The 23821-nt window shown below is 40.5% G+C and overlaps 1 protein-coding gene across 2 annotated transcripts in view; it reads right to left on the bottom strand.

The window, feature by feature from the left end:
- Positions 1-23821, bottom strand: part of AGPAT4 (1-acylglycerol-3-phosphate O-acyltransferase 4) — a 69304-nt gene that overhangs the window by 13887 nt on the left and 31596 nt on the right. The window contains exons 4-9 of one of the 2 annotated variants that reach the window (XM_084202326.1): positions 19437-19606; positions 19312-19353; positions 11187-11348; positions 8847-9000; positions 2108-2210; positions 718-793 (exon numbers count right to left, since the gene is read on the bottom strand). In XM_084202326.1, coding sequence (XP_084058452.1) covers positions 718-793; positions 2108-2210; positions 8847-9000; positions 11187-11348; positions 19312-19353; positions 19437-19606 — 707 coding nt within the window. The remainder of the gene's footprint in view (positions 1-717; positions 794-2107; positions 2211-8846; positions 9001-11186; positions 11349-19311; positions 19354-19436; positions 19607-23821) is intronic. The other variant, XM_084202327.1, reaches the window with a different exon arrangement.

Genomic DNA, 23821 nt, shown 5'->3' with positions numbered 1-23821 from the left:
GGAGTGCTGTGTCCATTCAAAAAGCACAGCCCCAACAACTATCTCCAACATTCATAAAAACGGCCCAGAAGAAAGATTCTGAAAGATGAAGGATGCATATGAAAGCATTTGCAAAGAAAAAAAAAGAAAAAAAAACCCCAAACCACTGGGCACCTACAAACACAATCATTATTATTCTCTCCCCATTCTATGAAATTAGGAATCTTAAATGCATGCCTTCTTAACCCACAGTGTGAAAACAATTTATAAGCCTGTTGTCTTAATGATGGATGTCTGCCTTGGTAAAAAAGGCACAGTAAAACAAGGGACAAAAATTTTAATACACCAAAGAATATATGTTACTTAGCCCACAAACTGCTTCTTAATTTAGAAGGTGTCTTCTAGGGAAAGAGGGCCTTTCCACCAATCAGAAGGCAGTAAGACAATTTCAATTTTTGTATCTTTATCCAACTTTCTAAAGAAGAGGCTTAAAACTGTTCTAGAAAGGCTTAAGGTTTCTTCCTGTTGCTCTATGTACAAGACAAAAATCATGACTGGCAGCACAGGATCAAGTTCGTATGTAGAGAAACAGAGCACTTACCCTGAAAGCCAAGCAAACCAATTCACCCCAAGCCTCCAAATTAGGACACTACACATGCACACTATAAAGGTCTACTAGCACTAAAAATAACAGAGCACTCGTGGCTCAAAAGTGCTGTCTTGACAAAAGAATCCAACCTTTTCTTGATACAGTTTGTGGAGCCAGATGGAACATTCCTGCTCATCTTCTGGGACATCCTCTAGTGGAATCCGCCTGCCAACGGTAAACAAGAGAAATTGAAGAATATTAAATACTTTGGCTTTCATGAACAGCACATACATTATACAGACAGATTATCTGACAGGAGACTCACCACATTTTCCACCTTTTTTTAAACTGTGCAACACCTACAGCACTTCAACAAGCAACTATGGAGGAGATTTTGAAGGAATTTGTGATAGTCTCCAACTAATTGCCAAAACAAATTTAGCCATGAGGTTTACCCTGCCTGTAGCTTTTCAGGATGTGCAAACAGCTACTCTGAGTTGAGAAAAGTAATTTCCATGCTATGCCAGACTGACTTGCAGCAGGCTGGAATGGTGCAAAGGGAGACACAGCAAGAGGAACCCCTCTGCTCCACTGGAGCCGACATCCACAGGCAGGGCTCTGTGAACGCCATCCAGCCGGTCCGTGTACACCAAACACAGGGACACCAGGCTGAGCTACCACGTGGGAAGAGCAATCAGGAGAAACTTTCTTTTTATCCTTGGACAAAAACAGTTCTGAAAAAACCCAACTTTTTCAAACAGGCAGAAAAGGAGAAGTAGAAAAAAAAGGTCGCCCTATTCCACTTCATACTGCTATCCAGGATAAAGGAACTGGACCAGCTCTTAAGGGGTTATGATGAACTCCGGATCACTGGCAGCATCACTTTTAGGCTCCTATGCTCCAACCCTACATCATCACATGCTCTGAGTGCCTGTAGCACAGGTGCTGCTGGTAGAACCTCACCTGGGAATTGGCTCTTTCCTATTAAGATCACGGGAAGCCATTAGGGTATTTGTAATTTATAGAAACCTGAATGAAAAGGAATCCAGGTAATGTTTTTTTCATTAAACAACCCTGTTCTTGTTAGGGAGGGCACAGCTGTCAAATATACCAACAACGGCTCCACCAGATGGCAAAGTCTGAGCCTGACCTCCACCAGAGGAACTGGCTCTGGAACTCCTGAGCCAGAGACAGGTATAAAGCAACTCCACCTGAACACTTAGGTTGTGTTTGGTATTCTGGCCAAGTGAGTGAAAAGTGAGCAGCAGTGCTGCTGCTGAGCTAACAGACACACAAATGAGTAAAAAATAATAAACAAAAAGTTCTCTAGACATTTATGGGCTCCTCACGTACTTATAATCACAGAACTTCACCAGAAACACTACCCAACCCATATGAATTTTTATCTGAAGTTCTGTGAAGCCAGGTTGGTAGAGATCTGCTTTTCTGTTAACCACTTGAAAACATTCCCTGATTTGACCAAGTGTGATTTCAAGTACACACTCCTGCTTAAAAGGAATTAAAATATGGATTACTTGCCTTACATATAAATCTGCATGATATTTCTTTCCATTTAGAACTCCCAGCAATGTTGGATTTTCATTATTTCTAAAATTAAGGGTAGAATCATAGACTGCAGAAACTACAAGAAGAAAAACAGGTCATGTGTTTAATGTAGCAATACAATGGAAATAAATAATTATCTCTCAGACAAGAAGAACATTTAAGTCTTCAGCAATAGCACCACAGTTTGAGCTGTCACCAAGGTAAAAATGACAATGGAATATTCAACATGCAGGTTTTCAGAAGCCAAATAAGCAGTGACTCTTTCAGGAACTGGACCCGCAGAATGGAAAGGTTTGCTCTCCATCCACTCTTGCCTCCTTCCTCACCAGGTGCAGTATGACAGCTTCTGACAGAATACACCTAGGACTTCCTAGGAGTCAAATGGTTGCAGAACTGTTGCCTTTTTCAGCTCATTGGGAATCAACTACGCCCTAAATCTGAGGAAACAACCAGGCAGATACACATTTTGTAAACAATGAGCAGTATAAATCCTTTGACTAAGAACAGGTAACGTGTGTGTGAGCGACCTCCTGCAGCAGGAGGCCTCAATGCAGCCACGAATGGCCCCTGGTTCATGTCCATTGTTTGGTAACTCAGGCACTTCCTCTAGGGCAAAGGCAGAGAGAATGACACACCACATCTTGGGTGAGCTGGCTGCTATGAAAACATGCAGATGTGAGCAATAGAACATGGAAGTTCTGCCCAACAAAACTGCAGCCAAACTTTCAGCGCTGAGAAAACTGCACAGCTCAGGACTGGGTAGGAACAGTAAAACCATTTGTAAAGGCTGATGGCAGATAAACTAAAAGAGCAGCCACAAGCAGCTGCTACAGAAAAAGCATTCGCCGTTTAGAACCACATGAAGTGCTGCAAAAAAGTTTATTTGAACACATCCTTAGATACACTATTTTCCTGATGTCACAGAATTACCAGGGAACGATTCATTTTCCTGACACTGAAATCAGTTGTGCGTCATGGTATGAACTCTAAGTGCAATGACAGCAAAAAAACTTCCCTTTTTTTTGTCACAAATGTGGCTAAGAAACATTTTCATGTGTAGCCTTTTGTATTTCAGGCTTTCTGCTCTAGAGTTTTGCAATAATTAATAACAATGCACGTGGTGGGTGAACCTTTATTGTGGAATCACTTGACCCACCTAAGAAGGACTTATTACATAGGACAGATTTGCTCCTGGTTTTGAAACCTCTCTAGCTATGAGAGATAAATATGGTTTGGTCTCAGCATTCAGCTCCCAAAACCTCACCACATCATTTGTTACTGCAAAACTGAATTCACAGTGAAGCCTGGCTTCAGTGCTGAAAGTAAATCCTGAAAACAAAGGCCAAACCCCTGTCAGTGCAAAATGACTCTGTCCCTCACTAACGACTCCATTCTTTTCCTACTACAGTTGGGTTCTTAGCTCAAACTCAAAACTAAAAAACAAGACAAGATATACTTCAGGCACACTACTCTCAATGTAAAATACAAGTATGAAATAACTTTTTAAAAAATCAATTATCTGCCTCCATTTTTAAGCTTCTTAGCATAGAAGGATTTTACTAATCTACTCTAATTTACTAATCCAATGTAATTGAAGGAAAACAAGAGCTCAGTTTGGTTTATACAGTGTAAGCTTCTTAGTTTATTCTTTAATAGCACGAGATGATTCTAACAACAATAGGGATGCAATAAAGCAAAGTATGATATGCAAAACACTTTTTCTTCCATCTCTTCCAAGGCACCTACATTTAAGTTTTTGCATGAATTGGGTTTTTGTTGAGACACACTGGAAGATAGTTCTCCTGTTCTGAAAAAACCTTCTGTGGAGATGGACAGTAACATTTTTATGTGCTAACAGTCTTACACAGAGCTTTCCTTTTCTCCAGGGGAAAAAAAAAATATTCCAGTTTCCAACTAGTAGTTTAACATTCAGTCCAGTACCTTTTAATAACACATTGAAATCTTTTGGTGCAAAGCAGTGCCAAACCCAAGACAATGAGAGCAATGTGCAAGAGTAAACAGACCTCTGTTATCCAGATATAACTGAAGATAACTAAAGATTTTAGCTTTCTCATTCTGAGAGTGCAGGAAAAGAAGAACAATGAAAGTGTCCAAAAAAAAGGCTGCATGAAATTAAAATTTGCTGGAAAGCATCCACAATCAAAGAAGCACTAGCATGCTGTGTGACATGCTGAAACAGGTTATCATTAAACATGGATTAAGTAATTGCATAATTAGAATTGGACATCTCATGAAGAGACCAGAAAATTCACATTGTAAAACAAGTGAAAAAAACCCCTTCACAGTATCTTAAAACACTGCAACTGTCTCACTCTCAGACTAATACAAGCAGCATTTGAGAAGTTTTGCTTCAATTGTGAAATATTTTTCTAAAGGAGTTATATCTCAGAATCTCTTTTTCATTAAAAACAAACCACATATTTTAAAGCTCCTTCTTTCTGTCAAAAAACCAATTAGGTTTTTTTTTGTTTTTGCTTTCTAACCTCTGCCCAGCTTTTTTGTCATATCATTAACTTCGGGTTTTGTCTACAGCATTCTGACAGAGAGCTAAGTACTTAAGAATTTAAGATTCAATTACTTCAACCTAAAAGAAAATCTTTGGATTATATATCTAGAGAGGATTTTTCTTACTTTGACTGTCCTCTTGAATTTCACGCATTATTTTGTGGCTATGTGTATGCCAGGATGATTCACCGGCAAATCGATCTACAGGCAATGAGTGTGGCTACGTGCATCTTCATATTAGCACAAAATGATGTGAAGACTGGAAAAGGGAGGGAAAGGTACAGTGGCATTCCCTGTACTGCTGATGTGACACCACCGTGACACAATCCTTTGATTTAACATTTCATGAATTGGGCCAGCTTGAACAAAAACCACTCATCCTCTCAAACTCTGGTACTTGCTCTGGATGATGAATAGAAACCCACTTGAAAACAATAAAAACCCAGGACTAATATACAGCTCATGAGGGAAAAAAGTCATTGCAATATGCTCAAACACTGTCATACCCCAAAACTCCATGAGACTATCACCCTGGAATTCTCATGCAGTCCCTCTGGAACAGCAGTTCCCAGCACGTACAACTGGAGGAAAAGGTACACAACAAAACTTGGTCTTATCTATGATCCATTGTGACGTACATTTTTAAATACAAGTCTTTACTAAATAAAAGCAGCTGAAAGAAACTGCCTGATATACAGCCAGACAATAAAAGTAGTAATTAAATATATCTTTTGCAGTATTTGAGACATCTACTTTTACTGTAAGTAATAGAATAATGTCTTAGAAACAGATATGTATTTTCATTTGCTTCCATGAACAGCACAGGTAGCAAACAGCAATTTATTAAGAAAGTGAACAGCTTCTAGAAATTAAGTTCCTGGGGACTGCACCTGTAAAACCATACTGATAGGAATGGTCAGTGACAAAAGTGTCAGAACAAGTTCAGAAAATATTAAAAGCATTTCTTTAAGAATCAAATTATGTCGAGATCTGAGCTTCTGAAAGCAAGTTTTGAAGGAAAAAACAATTCCATTATCACTTATGAAAGAAATTAGTTAGGAAGGAAGGTTCTTTACTTGTTATTTTGCATGAAAAGTATTTTTATCCAAATACATCTGTATATGCTGACAGATATCACATCCCTGATATGGAGGTAGATTCCAATATATGCACATTAAATAAACTCTTAAACTAAGTTTTTCACAACAGGTCGGCTTGCCAGACTGATGTCACCAATGTCTATTTCCAACTACTGCATAACTACTTCTGAACTGACTGCAGCAGGTGCCATTAAGACTTGATACAAAGATTTGAAGAGGACCAAGCTGTGATTTCTGCTGCCAGGGGTGAATTACATCTATAGCCAGAGAAACCAGCATCTACCCATCCCACAGTACTGCAACCTCTGACAAGCTGAATCACACCCTGTGGCATTCACATGCCCTCTGAACAGAGAGAAGCGGGAGAAAAGGATGATCAAAATAAATCTTATCTCATTTGCTGCTCCCGTGTTTTTACACATGCGGAATGTGTTGGAAGACTGTTTATCTGAAGGAATTTGGTAATTGGATTCTAGCAGAGATTGTTTATGTTAATTACCCTATCAGGTCCAAGCTGTGCGGACTGTCAGTCTGCAGACAGTCATGAGATTTTCAGTAGTTAGCAGTAAGTATGATAGAGTATAATATGTATCTCTTTAATATAGTTGGAATGTAATATAGTATAGTTTTAATCAAGAGAGTGTTCAATATTGCAAAGCCTTAGAGTCAGATGACAATCATTTCCTGCCCTGGGGGTTGCCTGGTATTACTATAACACCCTTGTCAGAAAGGATGAAAAAAAAAAAAATGGGACAGGAGCTCTGTCACACCCAGCTGTGAACTGGTCCCAAACCTATGACTTTGCTGCACTGCTATGTTGTGCTTCAGCTACATCCCTTAGCAAGGCACTCCAGCCAGGCCCACCACCCCCGTGGGAGAACAGAAAGTGCATCAGCCTAAATGGCAGAGCCCAAAATGGGCTCAGGCAGCTCAGCACCAGTCTCTCACTTTTAGAGATGCACAGGGATATGACCTAATTTCTAGACAGTATTACACTTCCAGATCATGGACTGTCTAAAGAGCCTGCCATCACATTCTCTATTCAAAAAATCTGTACATAATAATGCTACATGGAGCTCTAAAAAATAAGACATTGTTTTCAGATGCTCTTTACATGAATCTCTTGTCTCTATAGGTGAGAAACATATACCAGCCCAAGCAGTAGCTTTTCTATCTCCCTCTCATTGCAAACAACAACAAGGCAAATAAAGCAACAAACCTAGAAGAACTTGCAGCACCAGTCTGTGGTCAACAAACTCTCAGACGTTGTGGTCACCAAACTCTCAGACGTTTCTTAGCTGGATTTTTAAGCTCAAGTTTTTGCTGAAACTGTGTATGAGAAGTTATGACTCTGCTTCTCCTCAAAGCCTCACAGGGAAATACTGCCTTTGTCCTGGCCTTACACTGCTCCATCTAGCAAGTTACAGCTTCTGGATTGAGGCAGTGACTCTACTTTCCTAAATAAGTAAGTAATCTAGCAACCTCAGTCTCCTTTTTCTGAAGGTATTTCAAATATTTAGGGTACTAGTAAGTGGCATGGTATTGTGCGGTATGGTATTATGGTAGTGTGTGGCATGAATGTCCAAAACTTTTTATGTCACTTGGATTTCCTAATGTTGTTTCCTTTTGGAATATTTTCCCACCATCAGCTGCTTGTCCACAATCACACCATATTTTGCTTGCACTTGATGCAGCAGCGAAAAGAACAAAACCACCACCAAAATAACCGTTCCTGATTCCCAGTTCAGGGCATTAGAGGCCAGAGGGTTTTGACTCAACCCTTCTTCTGTGCCTCAAGTCTACTACCCCCTGTGCCCTCAGCAGAACAGTCACCCTTATTACAAAGGCAAGGCTAAACTGTGCTCTTCAGGGGGTTGCTGGGCTTCACGTAACTAGCCTCTTCTTCATGAACCAGAAAGGATCCAAGCTATGCTATCTATCTTGGGGGTGTGGGAAGCTGTGGGTGCCTGGAAAGTCACAGCACTGGTATGATCTACCTGGCTTGCCAGAGGGTATTTAGAATACAAGAGATGGCAAGATGGGAAGCTTTCTTACAGCATCTATCCCAGATATGCCACGTGAAAACATGTCTTCAAGGACAAAAGAAGTTTTGACATTAGCTTCAGTCAAGCTAGAACATTTTCTTCTAAAACTGAAACCACTTTTTTCTTTCTTACACATCAGCCATCTAACACACAAATCTACCAGATCCCAAAGACCCTGGAACACTACAGCTACTTAGCACTGTCTTTCCTTTGCCCGTGAAGTACACAACAGAAGACTGACAGTAGTATTAATCAAAGAATTTGATAGATAGTATTAGTTCAAGAGTATCACTTCAAAGGCAACATGTGCAAAATAATGTCACTTTAAAGCTGGCAAATGCAAGTAACCAGAAATAAATGGGGACCTCAAAACAATATTAATGAAGAAAAACTTACTCATGTTCTATACTGTAGAAACTGTTTATGAATTTCACCTACATGTATCTTCAGTCAAGGCCTATTCCCCTTCCTTAGCTCCATTAAGAAACTCAAAAGAGCAAATCTATACAGAAATTTAAAGTAGAATATTTTTTGATTTGAAAATTGCATTATTTGAGGTAGTCATTTACCACAAGAAATTATTTTAAGACACACTGCCTCAGACTCTCTACTGATGTATTTGCTTCATTTAGAATAGAATTGCTTAGCAAATACTAAGAAATTCTATTCTTTGGCAATAGATACAAAATATGCAACAATATGTATCAATTGGTACAAAATATGCAACTGAGATTCCTCAACACAGAGTCACAGTTAACAAACCATAACAATAATGAATTAAAACCCAAAAAAACCAAACAAAAAACCCCACAAAAAAACCAAACCAAAACAAAACAAAAAAATCCCGACCAAAACCAACCCCACAAACTGATTCAGGATTTTGTTATTAAAACCAGAGGCTAGTGAAAAAACCAGATCCGTCTGAAAGCATCCCAGGATTCTTCTGCTAGGACACATGCTAGAGGGAAAAGAAAAGCATGGCAAACTGTCAGCAGTTAGAGGAAATAACCATTTAGCATTGTCCCCAGTGACTTTCCTTACCTACATTTCTCAAACACTGCACAGTGACAGCAAATCCTTTCGTTCGTGGCAGGAGGTGGTACTTGAGCTTGGGCAGACCTTTGGCTTCAGCTACCTTCATGCTGATCTGGTGCTTCTGTTCTGTGAACCTTGTGCCCTCACAATGAATCAGGAACTAGAACCAAGACAGAACTACAGTTAGACAGAAACTCAGGTCTTCTGCCGAGTGAGCAGAGTTCTCTCGAATTCCCACCAGCACAACCCAAGTTAACACTGCTAGCTGGGACAGGTGTAGCCACGCACACATTTATGTAGTTTATCTGACTGAGGTAGCAAATCCCAACCAACCAAAAAAAAAAAAAAACAACAAAAAACCCCAAAACCCCAAATCCAAACACTCATCCAACCTGCCATCCAGTTTGAACCTCAGCCTTTAGGCTTCAAGATCTGCTCTGCTACTGGCCATCGGAATGACTTGGTGTCTCTGAGTCACTCCATCTCTAAGAAGCTGTTAGAAAACACTCAAAACATACTCCTGTTGCAAAGTGTTCAAATATCATGGCATCTAAAACTTGCTAAGGGTCTAAACCAAACACATTTCTAGGAAATGCTTCAGTGCCCAGCTTGTTTGCCCTCACTCTAACCAGCTTGCTTTCCCTATGGCACTTGAGGTCCATGGAAAATTTCAGGCAGTAACTTTGATGCCAATGAGACAGCTGTTAACAGATGTAAGGCAGCACATGCAGGATAACTGAAGGCTCATGCTCTTATGAACTATACAGAAGAAGTGCTCAGACATGAACGAATACAATCTTGCCACTGGCAGGCAGGGCAGAGCACACAGATCTTTGGAGATTTACCACTTGCTCATCTGCTTTCTGCCAAGCATGAATGCAAACTAACACATCAGAGAGTGCTGCCAAATGACACAAAGTAAGTCCTCAAAACCCACAGCAAAAATGTAGCCAAAAAAGACAGAGATATTGAAGAAACTAGCCAAGCAGCCAGCTTCAGTTCTAGCTCATCCAAGAGCACTTTTACTCGTATATTGCATGCATAATGTTATTCAGATTGATGAGACACAGAGGAACTGATGAGAAAGTCTCTCTAGTTCACTTAGCATGCTTTGCCTTCTCTACTTTCCAAGGTGCTATTCTTGTGCCTTTTGACATTATGTCATCATACAAAAGCAAATTAAAACTCCACACTGCAATAACCCCAGGTGTACATTAACAGTTATCTCCTTTACATAGGCACAGCTCCTTTTTAGCAATCCCTCTACAGGAGTATCTACAGGAGGGTGGTGGCTTGTGCTCACTGATTAGAGTTGAGCTGCCTACATGTAAAGAAAAGTCACAGAGCACAGGCAAATCTCTGGAGAGAAACTGAAGCTAAAATCCCAGAATTACCCCTTTGCTAGACAGCCTCATGCCTGAAGTCACACAAACACTGAAGCACAGAGATCAGTTTTGATTGCTTAACGCTCATTTAAATCAATGACAATTAACAAAAGAAATTGGTTCCAGAGCATGAGAAATACAGCATATACATCTTCATGGGTAAACAGCAATAGTTTCTGTAGGCCCCAGGGATGCTGCTTAAGATTCCATTTCTTTAACTGAACTGCACTCTTGCCATCACTAGCTCAGAAGAACTGCAATTTTTATGATTTCTGAGAAGAGAAAAAAATTCAAAGGCTTTTCATTCTCAGATAAAGAAATGCCAGGCATGGTGAATACTAAAAAATTATGGGGATGCAAAAAGTAAGACTTTCTTGTTCTTGATAAGTGACACTAATCCTCTCCCTGTAACAGAGACAATGGCTACATCAGGCCACTTCTCTGACCAGGTGGCTTCCACTTCTACTGGGCCATGTCTGACCAAACACCTTCACAGGAATGGCAGAATCACTGGGAAGGAGAGAACTCTACTATACTAACTAGAGCAGCTATCCTAGATATGCCACGTGAAAACACATCTTCTAAGGTGAGAGGAGAGCTTAGGTAACACATACAGCTGATGTGCTTCAATACAACATCGTCACATGCATCTGTTCAACAGCCACAAACCCCTGCATCTATCCCTATCCAGGGCCTGTAATTAGAGAACCACAAAATTGACTGAGTGCATCACAGGGCAGGTTTTTTTGCAGTAGTATCTGCAGGGCTCCATACTACAGAGAAGAAAACAGACAACACAGAACATGGGAAACTCCAGAGAGAATTCAGTTGAGAGTATTCTCCTGATACTCCCAGGGACGCTACTGAATCAAAAGTCTCAGGAACAATCTGGTAAGCATCACATATTGCCTGTGCCTCTCACTCCTGCTACCTCACACTTCATTTGTTAAGCATCACTCACCCAGAAGTTTTCAGGGTAGTCCCGGAGATTGAGCAACTTCTGCACCACAGTTTTCCGATCTTCCTCCCACTTGCGCTTGCAGAAGACTATCTCTAGGAAATACCACATCCAGCCAATGACAGGCATGTAGGAGAGCTCCTTCTTTGCAAGCACTTTGGAACTCTGCAAGACAGAATCAAAGCAAGACAGAGTTAAACCACTTAAGAGTGCACTGTGGGTACGAGACTTGCATAGTTAGACACAAAGATATCCATTTATATTGACCAGACCCAGTTTCAACACCAGTGTAAAAGCAAAACAAAGAAAAATAAGTTTCTCTTACATGACAAAACAGTCAAATCTAATCTCAGGTATCTGCATGGAAGACTTCTAGAATTAAATACATATGAGTGTGTGTTGCTCTCTCCTACCCAAACACTGAAACCCAAAAGAGAAGCTAAATTCCTTCAAACATGGAGGAATCCATGTAAATTGCCTGAGCTGTATCAATCAAAATTTTTAAATCAATCAGATCCTAGCAGGGGCAGCTCAAGTTCCTTTAAGATACCTTGAAACTATACATCTCAACATGGAGGGGAAAAAAAAAAAAAAAAGAGAAAGGAAAATAAAAAGCAGAGTCACAGAACCACTGCAGCACAACATCCTGATGCTATGCACACATGATTTACCAGCAGAAGAAACCATAAAAACTAGAAACAACAGCAGCAATAAGAATAATTAATTTGTGTTCAGTTTTGTTTATGTAAGGGCATACTTAGAGTAGTGAATTTCTCATCACAGCATGCTTCTGGAGTAGGAAAAAACAAAAAAGCACTCTTCCTGTCTCATAGGTGTGACAGACACTGAAGTGACTGGCCCAGAAACTTGACAGGAAGTCTGTGATTGATCAAGCATTCAACATGTTCGGTAAATTAATCCTACTCCAGAATTTAACTCTGTGACCATCTCAGACTAACATCCCCTAGGGCAGGAGAACTGATTCCATGTGCTCCTTTCCTGTCTTCCAAGCCAGCCCACTCTGGTGAGCTGTCTTACATTTCACTTGGTCATTTAATCAATAAAATAGCATATGTATGTGTTGTGTTCATAAAGAAATTGTTGCTTCAGCCTTTCCCAAAAAACAGTGACATTTCCTTAGAAGAAAGATGGGAGTAATTACAGTCCAGTTTCTGACCATGATATTATTATAAGCTAGCCCATCAAAAAGCTCTGCAGATGGATTCCAGGACACGGAATTTGACTAGAAATCACATATTGGTAGAAGTTACCATCAACAGAAAATATTTCCTTTTACTTTTTTAAGTCACTCTTGTTCATTTGGCTGCTACAGGAAGAGACTTGACCTAATTCTTTGTCACAGCTCATTTTTTTCATCTGCTCTCTTTCCTTGAGAAGGAAAATACCTTAAATAATTAAGCTATCTAAAAGCTTAAGATTGGAAAGCAAGTGCACATCACACAGCTTCGCAAGTGCACATCACACAGCTTCACCAGCAACTGTTACACAGAAGCAGAACAAAGGATGACAGAGTTCCATTTCTAAGAATGGGGGGAACCATCTCTATCAAATGATTTAATGCTTTGCAATAATAGTGCTCCCTCTTGAGAATTTCATAATTTCAGTGATGGGCTCAGATCAGGACTCCAAACCCATTGCTCCCCTGAGAAGCAGCTACTTCTGTAATTTCAGTTTCAAGCCACATTGTACATTAGTCCCCATTACATGACAGCAGCAACACTGAACCCAGCCTCCTCTTCCAATTCCACAAACTATGCACAAAGAAACAGGTTCTCCTTTTACCACTTTCCTGCACAAGGAGACCAACAGCAGCCCTATCACCACCAGCCCCACCCTGCAAAAGAGAAAAAACCTCAACATCTTCTTAAAGTTTACTTACAGTAAGTGTTCAGTGTCATAAGAACTCCCATAAACTAACCTAAGTGTACTCTGCATAGAGTGCACAAAGCCTCCAGAACACAGTGTCAGAAGAGACAATGTAATAGCTGTCCTGTAGACTTTAAAGGGCAGAAATTATAGTCCAAAAAGCTAGCTAAAATGACTATTTCACCATATCTATTTTCTAATCCTTTACATATTTTAAAAAGAGCATGAGTTACACAAGAGGCAGGAGAGAAGTTGCAGCTGGCCCAGTGAAACCAAGCAATGATACTGTGAGATAATATGAGATACAGAACACACTGCCTGTGTTCTGTAGCACAGGTATATCCACGAAAGCACAACAGATGTCTGAACTCTTCCCTGGGGCACGTTCTGATTCTTTCACTGTGCCAATACATTTTTAAAATTTAAAAGCCCGCTTTTAGACAAGTGTGAATGTGACTCCTTGGATGCACATAAAAATAAACTAAATCACCTCACTATTTTATGCACCCATCTGTTCTAGCAGTAGAAAGAAGGCTAACGACAGAACTAATTAGACAAAGGAAACTCCTCAGTGCATTATGCTGGCAAGGCTGTTCTTGTGAGGAAGGAATACATCAGGCCTCCCCTTGGAAGCTGCCCTGTATACTAGGGAATGAGATGCTGGAGAGCAGCGCCACAAGAAAGGGACTGGGGGGGTCCTGGTCCATGGCAAGTTGAACCTGAGCCAGCAGTGCCCTGGCAGTCAGGAGGGCCAGCCTAGGATGTCCTGGGGGGCATCAGGCACAGCATCACCAGCCAGGCAAGGGAGGGGATTGTGTTGCTCTGCTCTGAGCTGGGGCAGCCTCACCTCGAGTGCTGGGGGCAGCTTTGGGTGCAGCTTTGGGTGACACAATGTAAAAAAGACATTGAACTATTAGAGAGTGTCCAGAGGAGGACCACAGGGATGGTGAAGGGCCTTGAGGAGCAGCTGAGGGCGCTTGGTCTGTTCAGCCTGGAGGAGACTGAGGGGAGACCTCACTGCGGTTACAGCTTCCATGTGAGGGGAACAGGAGGGGCAGGCACTGATCTCTGCTCTGTGGTGACCAGTGACAGGACCCAAGGGAATGGCCTGGAGTTGTGTCAGGGAAGGTTTAGGCTGAATATTAAGAAAAGGTTTTTCACCCCAAAGGGTTTAGCACTGGAACAGCTCCCCAGGGAAGTGGTCACAGAACCAGGCTGACAGAGTCCAAGAAGCACCTGGACGATGCTCTCGGGCACCTGGGGTGATTCCTGGGGATGGCGCTGCGCAGAGCTGGGAGCTGGACTCGATGATCCTTGTGGGTCACTTCCAACTCTACATGTTCTGTGATTCTGTGATCCCTCTTACAATAACTAGAGCTGCTTTGTTTCAGTCATCTACCCATGCACAGCTCCTGTAAAAATACCTGGGGGGAAAAATGCAACTCTAATTGACGTCAGCCAGTAACTTTGCCTTTATTAAAGTGCTTTGGTAAACATGTGACAGTTGCCTTTAATATTCAAATTCAGCATGTTCAACAGAAAAATAATCATTAAAAAGTGCTGATTTATTCCACGTAAGCTGCCTTCTTGAAGGAAGTCAAACATTTTCAGTGCTCAGAATGGTGTAATTTCAACAGATGTTTAATGAAATTACCACTGGACAGGAACAACTTATCTACAATACTAACATTTTAATCCAGGTTAATTTATTTTGGCCAAGTTTGTTCAAATGAAATACCCACAAAGTTCTCCTTCGTGAATGACTACACCAACATCACCTTAAAAAAGTATTTTTACAAATTTGCTTTAGTGCATTTGCTCAACTGTGCTGTCAAAGAAAGAAAAATCATGATTCTACATGTCCAGCCTCAGTTATTCAACACTTCTGGTTTAAAGAACACAACAAACAGCGTGAAATCAATGTGAAAGCTGAAAGTGTCCAACAAAATTTGTTCCTGAGTTTTGAAACAAGTTCATTGTAGTGCAAACCATTAGCAACAGCAATCTGCCTTGTAAGTTATTTGCTCTGTAGGCTCCCTTCAGCACTGACATACTTTCAATAACTCCAACTGCTCTACTTTTGAAATATATCACTCCTTCATATTATACTCTCTGGGACATCATGATGGCTAGGTATGTTTCTTTAGTCACTCAAAGCCATCATTCCAGAAATTTAGTTATGCTCCTAATTCCTCATGCTTCATATTGAATAAAATTTCTCCATGTTGGAAAGGTAACACAGACTTATCACTTGTCCCTTTACCACTTCAAATCAAGTTTAAAAATGCGTGAACATATTAAAATGCACAAACAACCTATTGTGCCCACACACCTATTAGTTTCATACAATAATATAAAAAAGTATCTTCTCACACCTATCTTTAAGGCCACACTCAGCTTTTCAAACAGCAAGCTCCAACATAAGCATAACTCTCAACTAAAATTAAGTTTCCTGACATATGGAATAGGTAGTTAAGGTTAAAACCAGCAGGTTTTTTGCTTTAAAGCAGGCAATTTTTGCCAATATTACTGTCTTCATCTCAGACAAATGGCTGTTAAAATTACTAACAAAGCTATTTTATTGCTGCTTCGTCAGACTGAACAACAAAGCAGTGAATCCAGGCAGGGAGCATATAAAAGTGCTTTTGGTAAGAATCCTGAATAACAACTCCCTCCTCAGAACTCGCCCATGTCCTGATTTTGAGTTCTGGTGTCCAGTTGGGTCTTTTTTCAAGAGGGTGGTTAGCAACACACCTTGAAGAAAGTAATGGCTACTAATGCATTTGAATGGGGACACAGTGGCTAGGCTGTCCCAACTAATAAGGTAAATCCTTACTGGAATGTCACAGACAGGTAAAGGGAAGGACACAGCATAGAATCTCACCCATACACATGCAAAGGTCTCAGACCTTAGAAGAACACTCAGATTCACAAACCTAAAAACAGGCAAGAGACTATGCAACTCCCACTCCATCTCCCAGAAACAGCAAAAAAACCCAAGCCCTAAACCACACTGATAAACCAAAGCCACACTGACAGAGCTTTATAAACTTGTAGGGATTATGTCTATTTGGCTATAAGGAGAAAGCCAGTCCAGGAGAAGAGAGACAAGAGAAGGAGCAGACAAATGCACAAATTCAATGTTTCAACTAAGACCAGGAAAGGCAGTTTTCAAAAGAGAAAGACTTTTTTTTTTTTTTTTTTGGGAACCAAAGGGGCAAGACAGGTTTAAGGATGTTCAATATTATTTTCAAATAAACAAAAACAATATCTGGATTTCAGCTGAAACAGAGCCAATTTTCTTCTCAGTAGCTGTGTTTTGTGTTGAGGAGGAGAGAAAGGTTGATAACACAGGGATGTTTTAGTTGTTGCTAAGCAGTGTTTACACTACATCAAGGACTCTGGCTTCTCACCACCCTGCCAGCGAGCAGACTGGCAGACACAAAGAGCTGAGAAGAGACACAGCAGGACAGCTGACTCAAGCTAGCCAAAGGGATATTCCATACCATTTCATGTTATACTCAGTACATAAACTAGAGGGAAAGATGGCTGCAGACTGCTGCTAAGGAACTGGACTGCGGTGAACAACTCCATTGTGGATCACTTGTTTTATACACTCTGATTCTTTTATTACCATAATTCATTATCATTATTTTTGTCCTTTCCTTTTCTGTCCTATTAAAATCTACCCCAACCCCAAATTCCTCCCCTCCCTCTCCCAATTCTCTCCCCCACCCTTTGGGGGGCAGGGAGTAAGCAAGTGGCTGTGTGGTGTTTAGCGGCCTGGATGGTTACACCACAACAACCAAGCAAAAAATTACAACATTTAAGGGCTTCACTAAAGAAATGTTCAAGCTGTAAAATACTGAGAGTTTGAACATGCTTGTGACACTTTTAAAAGTGTTACTGTTGTCTGCCAGAGCTGCAGGGCAGAGCTGGAAGTCACAACAAAGCCATTCTGCCTGCTGAAGCCAAGCACAGTCACTTCCAACTTCTTTGGCTTGAAGCTGTCTTCACCTTCTCCCTCTTCCCCCTCCCCAGTCATTTCTCCTCTCTTCACTGCATTAGTCAAGGCAGAAAAGAGACAGAAAGAGTTTTAAAACATGGCCAAACAGAGCAGACAAGCATCATAACACATGCAGGAGACTGCTTGTGCAAGATTTCCTTTTCAACAGCAGCAGACATGAGATAAGCTGAGTAAGGTGTTGGCTGATACCCAAAGTTTGCATAGAAACTTCACGGAGTATACAATTAAACATCATTAAATATAAACACCCATTGGCTCACAAGGCCCCTGAGCTACAAAACACCAGAGGCTGTGGCACCTCAGAAAGCCCCCTGTGCACCTGCCTCTTTCCTGTAACTCTTTTCCTAAACATCAGCCAGAAAGGTTCTTATGTTCCTAACTCTGCTGCCACACCATGCCCTGAAACTCAGCACAGGGGAAGCTCATGTAAGGCAGCACAAGTCAAACCAACCTACACTCCTCATCACTGCACAATCACCTACCCTTCCACTGGCCCAACACAAGTACCAGTACAGCAATACAGGCAATCCAATCAGGAAAATCACTGTTTGGTATTTCCCATTCTTTATAGGCTTTTTTTAACATGGCTTAAGAAGAACTTGGGCTGGACGCCCCACGAGGGAAATGCACTGCTTTGTTAACCACAGACACCAATGCAAATGAGAGCATAGTGGAAACTATTTCTTCCGGGAATAGTTTCTGGGAAGTAAAACCACAGTACATTACAGGACTGAAATAGTTTTGTGTTGGTTGTTTGGGTTTTTTGTTGAATTGTTTTTGTTTTGCTGTTAAAAAAAAAAAAAAGCAGCAAAACCACAACCAGCATATATCAGTTTCTAAAATAATCCTAAGATTAGCACAAATGCAAACTGAGTAATATATGCAAGCAGCCAAAAAAAGGAAAAAATGTTTTCAGTTCGTGCAGCACAGTAATTTCAACAGTTGTTTCTACATTGTGGTTTCCTTATGTGTTGGTAACAACATAAAAAACTAAAACAGAATCCTTATTTAATTGGAAAACTATTAAAAAAAATTGCATCTAGTAAGATGCCATCCAACTACACACTAACAATGTAAAACAAGGTATTTTTGACCTTGTAGGCTCCTATTACTTTGTACAGAAACAACCCCTCAATTTTCTGCATTGGTGTTTTCTGAAGAAGTACCTGAACCTCAAAAACACAGCTTTATTTAGAGAAGTGAGGCCATTTGGCTTACAAAATTAGATAGACTGTACTTCAGCACCACTGTTTTTTGCACTTACACTTGCCTGATAGAAAAGATTTCCCTACATTTCCTACTGTTCCATGTCATCCTCCAGCTCTGCACTCAAGTCCTAGATAACACGGCAGAAGTTACTCAGAAGCCAACAGCCATTTTGGTTACACAAAGAGCCTATAATCCTTGGGTTCACTTTCCTCCCCTTTTAAGGCCCCTTTTTATGTTTTTGTTAAACAGACTGCCATTATTCTAATTTGAAAGTGACAGGAGTGGTGCCTAAATGCCCAGAAAATTCAAGGAGTCCAAAGGGAAGGCCACAAAAATCAGAGGTTCACACAATCCAAGGTCAGGACTTTTGCCAGTGGCCAGTATCAAAGCCAGAAGGATGCTGAAGAACACTGCCAAAATGAATCACTGGTTTTTTTTTCCTTATGAAGGAGGAACCCTTATCTAAATCCTTTACAGACAGAGAATATCGTCACCACCACAGAATGAAGTCAGGCTGATTTAGATAGGGGCTTGAATTATCCCCATGATCTGACAGGAGAAACAAAAAAGCAACCCAGAAAACAAATGCACATGAACTCCTAGCTTAATGCAGCACTGTATTCAACAATGAATAACTCATTCCTCCCCCATCTCTTACTGCTTTTAACTGGTCACTGTTTTCACTTAAGATGGCTGCCTCTTTCATTCTGAGAGAGGCAGGCTACATCATTCAAACTCTAGCTGTGGATTTGTAAGGCTACACTGGAAAAAGCAAACAAATTCTGTAATTAAACTGGGAAATAATTACTGGATAGCTCATCTTTATGCAGTACAATGAACTGCAATAGTTACTTAGCAAACACACAGAGAGAAATAACTGTAATGATCTTCACAGGTTAAGAAAATATTTCCTTCATCAGCTTTAACTGCAATGCTTTTAAAACATCTGTGGTTTCCTGAGCCATTCTGTCTCCACATACTTGCACTGCACTGCTTTCGGCTCACCTCTAATTCTGGACAGCAGCCTAGTGAAATTCGAGCACGGATCTGTTAATTCAAAAACACAATTAACTTATTTTGCCGTTTTTTCCACATCCAAGGAGATTTATCTTAAATACTAAGTAACTCACCCCCAAGACCCCAAATCTCTCACAAAAGTTCCAACCACAGAGAAAGTCAATTTCAAAGTTGTGATTAAGGATTACGATGGCATTCTCCTTCCCGTACTTGTGGTAACTCTCTGGGTCAGTGTAAAGGGTGCAATCGGTGCCTGACCACCATTCCAGCAACATCACCATCTCTGAAACAAAGAACGAGAAATATGTGAATGCACACAGTATCTGCAAAATCAGTAACGTGTTGAAAACATCAGTCACCTCAGTGGCATGTGGCAAAAAAAGTGCTGTAATGAAGAATACGTAAGAGGGCAGTTTAAAACACAGCTATCTTTACAAGCTGGAAAGTGGTTTCTCAGCAGTATCCTAGTGACTATCATATGCCTTTCATTTCCTATTTGCTTGTCCCATTATCAAGCACAGGCTTGTACTGTACACTTTGTGTTTGTTTTGCTTGGAACTTTAAGTCTGACCACAAGACCTGTGAATCAAACCTTTATTTAGCGAAATCGCTCTGGTCTGGGGCACAGGAACTTGAGGTGAGTCAGTAGAGCCAAGAGACTCAGAGAGCTCTATCTCCATGGAGATGGAAAAGAAAACCTAGAAGCAATGGCTCTCCTAAAGCAACCCATGTCTTGAGCTGTGGGTACTGTGGGACTAAATGAAAGCTGTCTGTCTGAGACTGAAAAGGAGTTAAGGGATACGTTTGCCTCCTGTCAGGAAAGCTGTCAGGAAAGTTCTGAACCAAAGCAAAGGTCTAATACAAGAGGTTATTCCTTGTTAAGTGAACCATATCTCTCTGGTCCACATGAATGCCTCTGCTGGAAGGATGAGATATCCAAGATGCTCTCCTGGCTTAAGACAAGCCTGAGGGCACCAAAAATGGTCATTCACCTCAGGAAAGAACAAAACCAGGCCAGTCTTTGAAATTTGAATTCCTCTCCATTTTGGTGCCCTACTGGTTACATCTAGTGACAGAAAACATAAACCAGCCAGGAACAGGTCTACATTTCCAGCCATCATGAGTAAAATTATCTGCCTGAAGCTCTTGGATGACATTGTGCTGTACACTGGAGAACAGGCATTAATGACGCGAATGAATTCTATCTAAGAGTGCTACAGGCAGGCTAATAGACAATCTCTCTTCAGGTAACATTACCTTAATATGATAAAAGTGTGTTTATGATACAGATAAATGATTGACTTGTCAGTCCACTTGCTTACTTCTAATCAGGGACTACTACTGCAGCAGGAGTACATTATTATTATTATTTAATGCATGCTATTATGCATCAAAACAACAGCCTGATATGTGGAGGGAGACCAAAACTGCTATATGCTAACCAGGGAATGGCAGATTTCACTGACTGCAAACTAATTTTTCAGTGAAAACCAAAGATGTTCCTATCTCAGCGAGGCAGCTGTGAAGATACAGAAGCAAATACCTTGAAGACTTCCCCTGCAAAGAGCTGCCTTGTGAAACACACAATGTTATACCTAAGGTCATAGGTTTCTATTAAATTTATACTGGAAATAAAAGCCCCCCCCACCCCCCAAAACACAGCAAAATTGAGTAATAGCTGGGGGAAAAAACCCCCCATCCCACATTGTAATTTTCAAACTTTTGCAGAATCTACAGTCACATCCTAGGGCAGAACACCATCACAGAAAATAAAGGGAATTAGTGACAGGATTCTGTCTTTTGCTTAACTAGGAATCCAACTAAGAGAAAAATAACTGCCACATGACTTTCCCTCTTTTTAACACCTCCTGCCATAAAATCTATTCCCTGGGAAATAAAACCAAAAAGGCAGAGATGATGATGGTAAGGCTGTCTTGACAAAAAAAGCCAACTTTATCTGAGAAAAATCATCCCACTTGAAGGGCGAATTTTTTATTTATTTTGTATTTTACTAAGGAATTTGAACAAAATTAAGAACATATTGTGAATCTCACTACACAGGTGTGCCACATGCATAGAGCTCTTCAGTTTTATATATTCAATTTCAAATGCATTCCAAAAAAGCACAGGAAAAATTATTTCAAGATGTGCCTTGATTTTTCAGGCCTCATATAAGCAGGATTTTTGTTTGAATAAATACTGCAGAAATAGGTCTCTATCCCTCACCTCACATGCCATTTGTCACTGAAGTGCTCAGGCAGCTGTTGCAGAAACACAAAGCAGGCACTGAACACCACTGTATTTAAATACAGTAAATAACACCTGCCAGCCTCCAATTTCTTAACATGTTTCTTTCCTTCATCTTCCCTACTCCTCCTTTCTTCCTCTTCCTAGCCTCATTTCTCCTCGTGGATCTCAAGCAATGATAAGTAGTGTCAGTTTATGCTACTCTTGCATTGTGTCACCAGCTTACTTCCACAAACTTCCACAGAAATTTATTACCCAGCAATATGCTGTGTGGCTCAGCCACACAAGGTCACCCATTCACACTCTCCTCCTTCCTTCACAGTACAGAGATGATCAGAGGAAGTTTCTTCCTTTGTACACCAATCATACAGTATAAGCAGAAATCAACTGCACAGAGGGAAGAAAAAAAAGATTCTTTCGCCCCTTTTTAATGAGGTTTTGGAGTTTCACTGCCACAACTGAGCTGATGAATATGTGTTCAACACATTGTGAGGGTTCCTACCTTTCAAGCAGTTCCTACCTTCAAAGCAATTCCTCCACTGACACTGCCAAACAATTAAGGCAAAGGAAGGAGAAAATCCAAAGGAACTAGAAATCTCCACTCCCTGCTTTGAAGGCAGACTCCTTGCAGTGCATTACAACTAGCTTCAGAAGAAGCTGACGGCAGAGAGAAATAATAACTTCAAATGCTTAATATGGATGCCCTGTGTGCTTAGGAATCTTGAGCTTTTTTACCTCTCTGAAATAAAAAAAAACACTCATCCTGTTTAAAAGAATACCCCTACCTCCTGCAAGAGTAGATCGTTTCCTTGCCCTTCACTGCACAAATCTGAGCTGCTCCAATGCCAGCACTTCCAGAACAAGTAACTAGGAAAAAAATTTCCAAGGTAGAGCTGAACTTTAAGTCATTAAATGAAAAATAGCATTTAAGGGAAGAAGGGAAACACACAGAGTTTACTGAGGCACCTCAAAGTTTTGCAAGAATGAGTCATTAAAACAGTTAACACTGCTATTCTGTAGAAGGTGTTAGTAATTCCTTTAGCTAACTATTCTTGATAAGGACCAGATAACCTGCTGTGGCTCCTTCTAACCTTATCCATTCTGTGATTATGTGATAAACATGGAAACATTTGCTTACAAGATTAACTATAAATTACCTATTTTAAAGTTTCATTAAAAGCATAATTCTGCATTGACTCAATAGGAACAATAATTTGTAAATTCTCAAGTAAGTGCATAACCTTATTTAAAGATCTACTGTTTCCCTCCATGACATTCTTCATTTCCTTTAATCTCTTCATTTTCTTTAATCTCTGTATCAAGGCAACACCAAGAAAAAGAACTCAGAAAATTCTTATGCGAGTATATAGTAAAAGCATAGCAAACTCTCCAATACAAATAAAAGCACGACAAATGGGCAAGTGACCATCATTTCAAAGAGCAGACAGGGTGAATGGCTGCATGATGAATGCACTGCACAGAACACTGGGGAAGGAATTCTAAAAAATGCAAAAATAAGGCTAAAGACAGACTGACAGAAAGCACAGTCCAGAGTCTGTGCCTGTCTGTGGAAAAATGACTTGCAATAACTCACTACCTTTCCAGATTTTCAGACTACATCTATTAGGGGCACTACCTAAGAATTCTTCATAGAATGAAGTCTACAGGTAACTGAGAAAAGCAAGTCTGTATCTTCCTTAGACTACTTAAAAGCCCTCTGGGCATCACAGGCAGGGTTAAACATCTGAATTCACTGCAAAGCTGCCTGAGAGTTTTTCTAAATACTTCCAAGTATTCCTTACAGAGGCTACTCTAGTGTTTCACTCTGCCATATAATCTGACTGGGCATTTATTTCTGGTCTCTACTTCCTTCTTCTCAGCAGGAGCTGCAAGAAATTATGAGGAAAACTTGAAGGCAGGAATTCTGCTTGCACTGACTAGGTACATGAAACTAGAGCTCAGAGCTGAATATTGCTACATGTCCAAAGGAAAAATGTTCAAAATAACTTATTTTTTAAAAAACAGTATCTTTCCTGTGAGAGGCAACAAAAATTGTTTATTGGGGAAAAAAACCCCTGCAGCTAAAAAGTCAAGCAATGCCTCTCTCCCTTCCCCCAGATAAGCAGAAGGTCATACAGGAAGCCCAGCCAGACCAAGCATTAGCTTTCCAGCTTCAGATTCTCTTCCATGCATGTGCTGCACCAACGAGGCACAATGCAGTTATCTGGTTCACTCCAACACAGAGGTCCTG

Source organism: Fringilla coelebs (genome assembly GCF_963513975.1).
Source record: "Fringilla coelebs genome assembly, chromosome: 3".
Classification (NCBI taxonomy): Eukaryota; Metazoa; Chordata; class Aves; order Passeriformes; family Fringillidae; genus Fringilla; species Fringilla coelebs.
The sequence above is the reverse complement of the archived record's forward strand: the minus strand, read 5'-3'. Positions and strand labels throughout refer to the sequence as shown.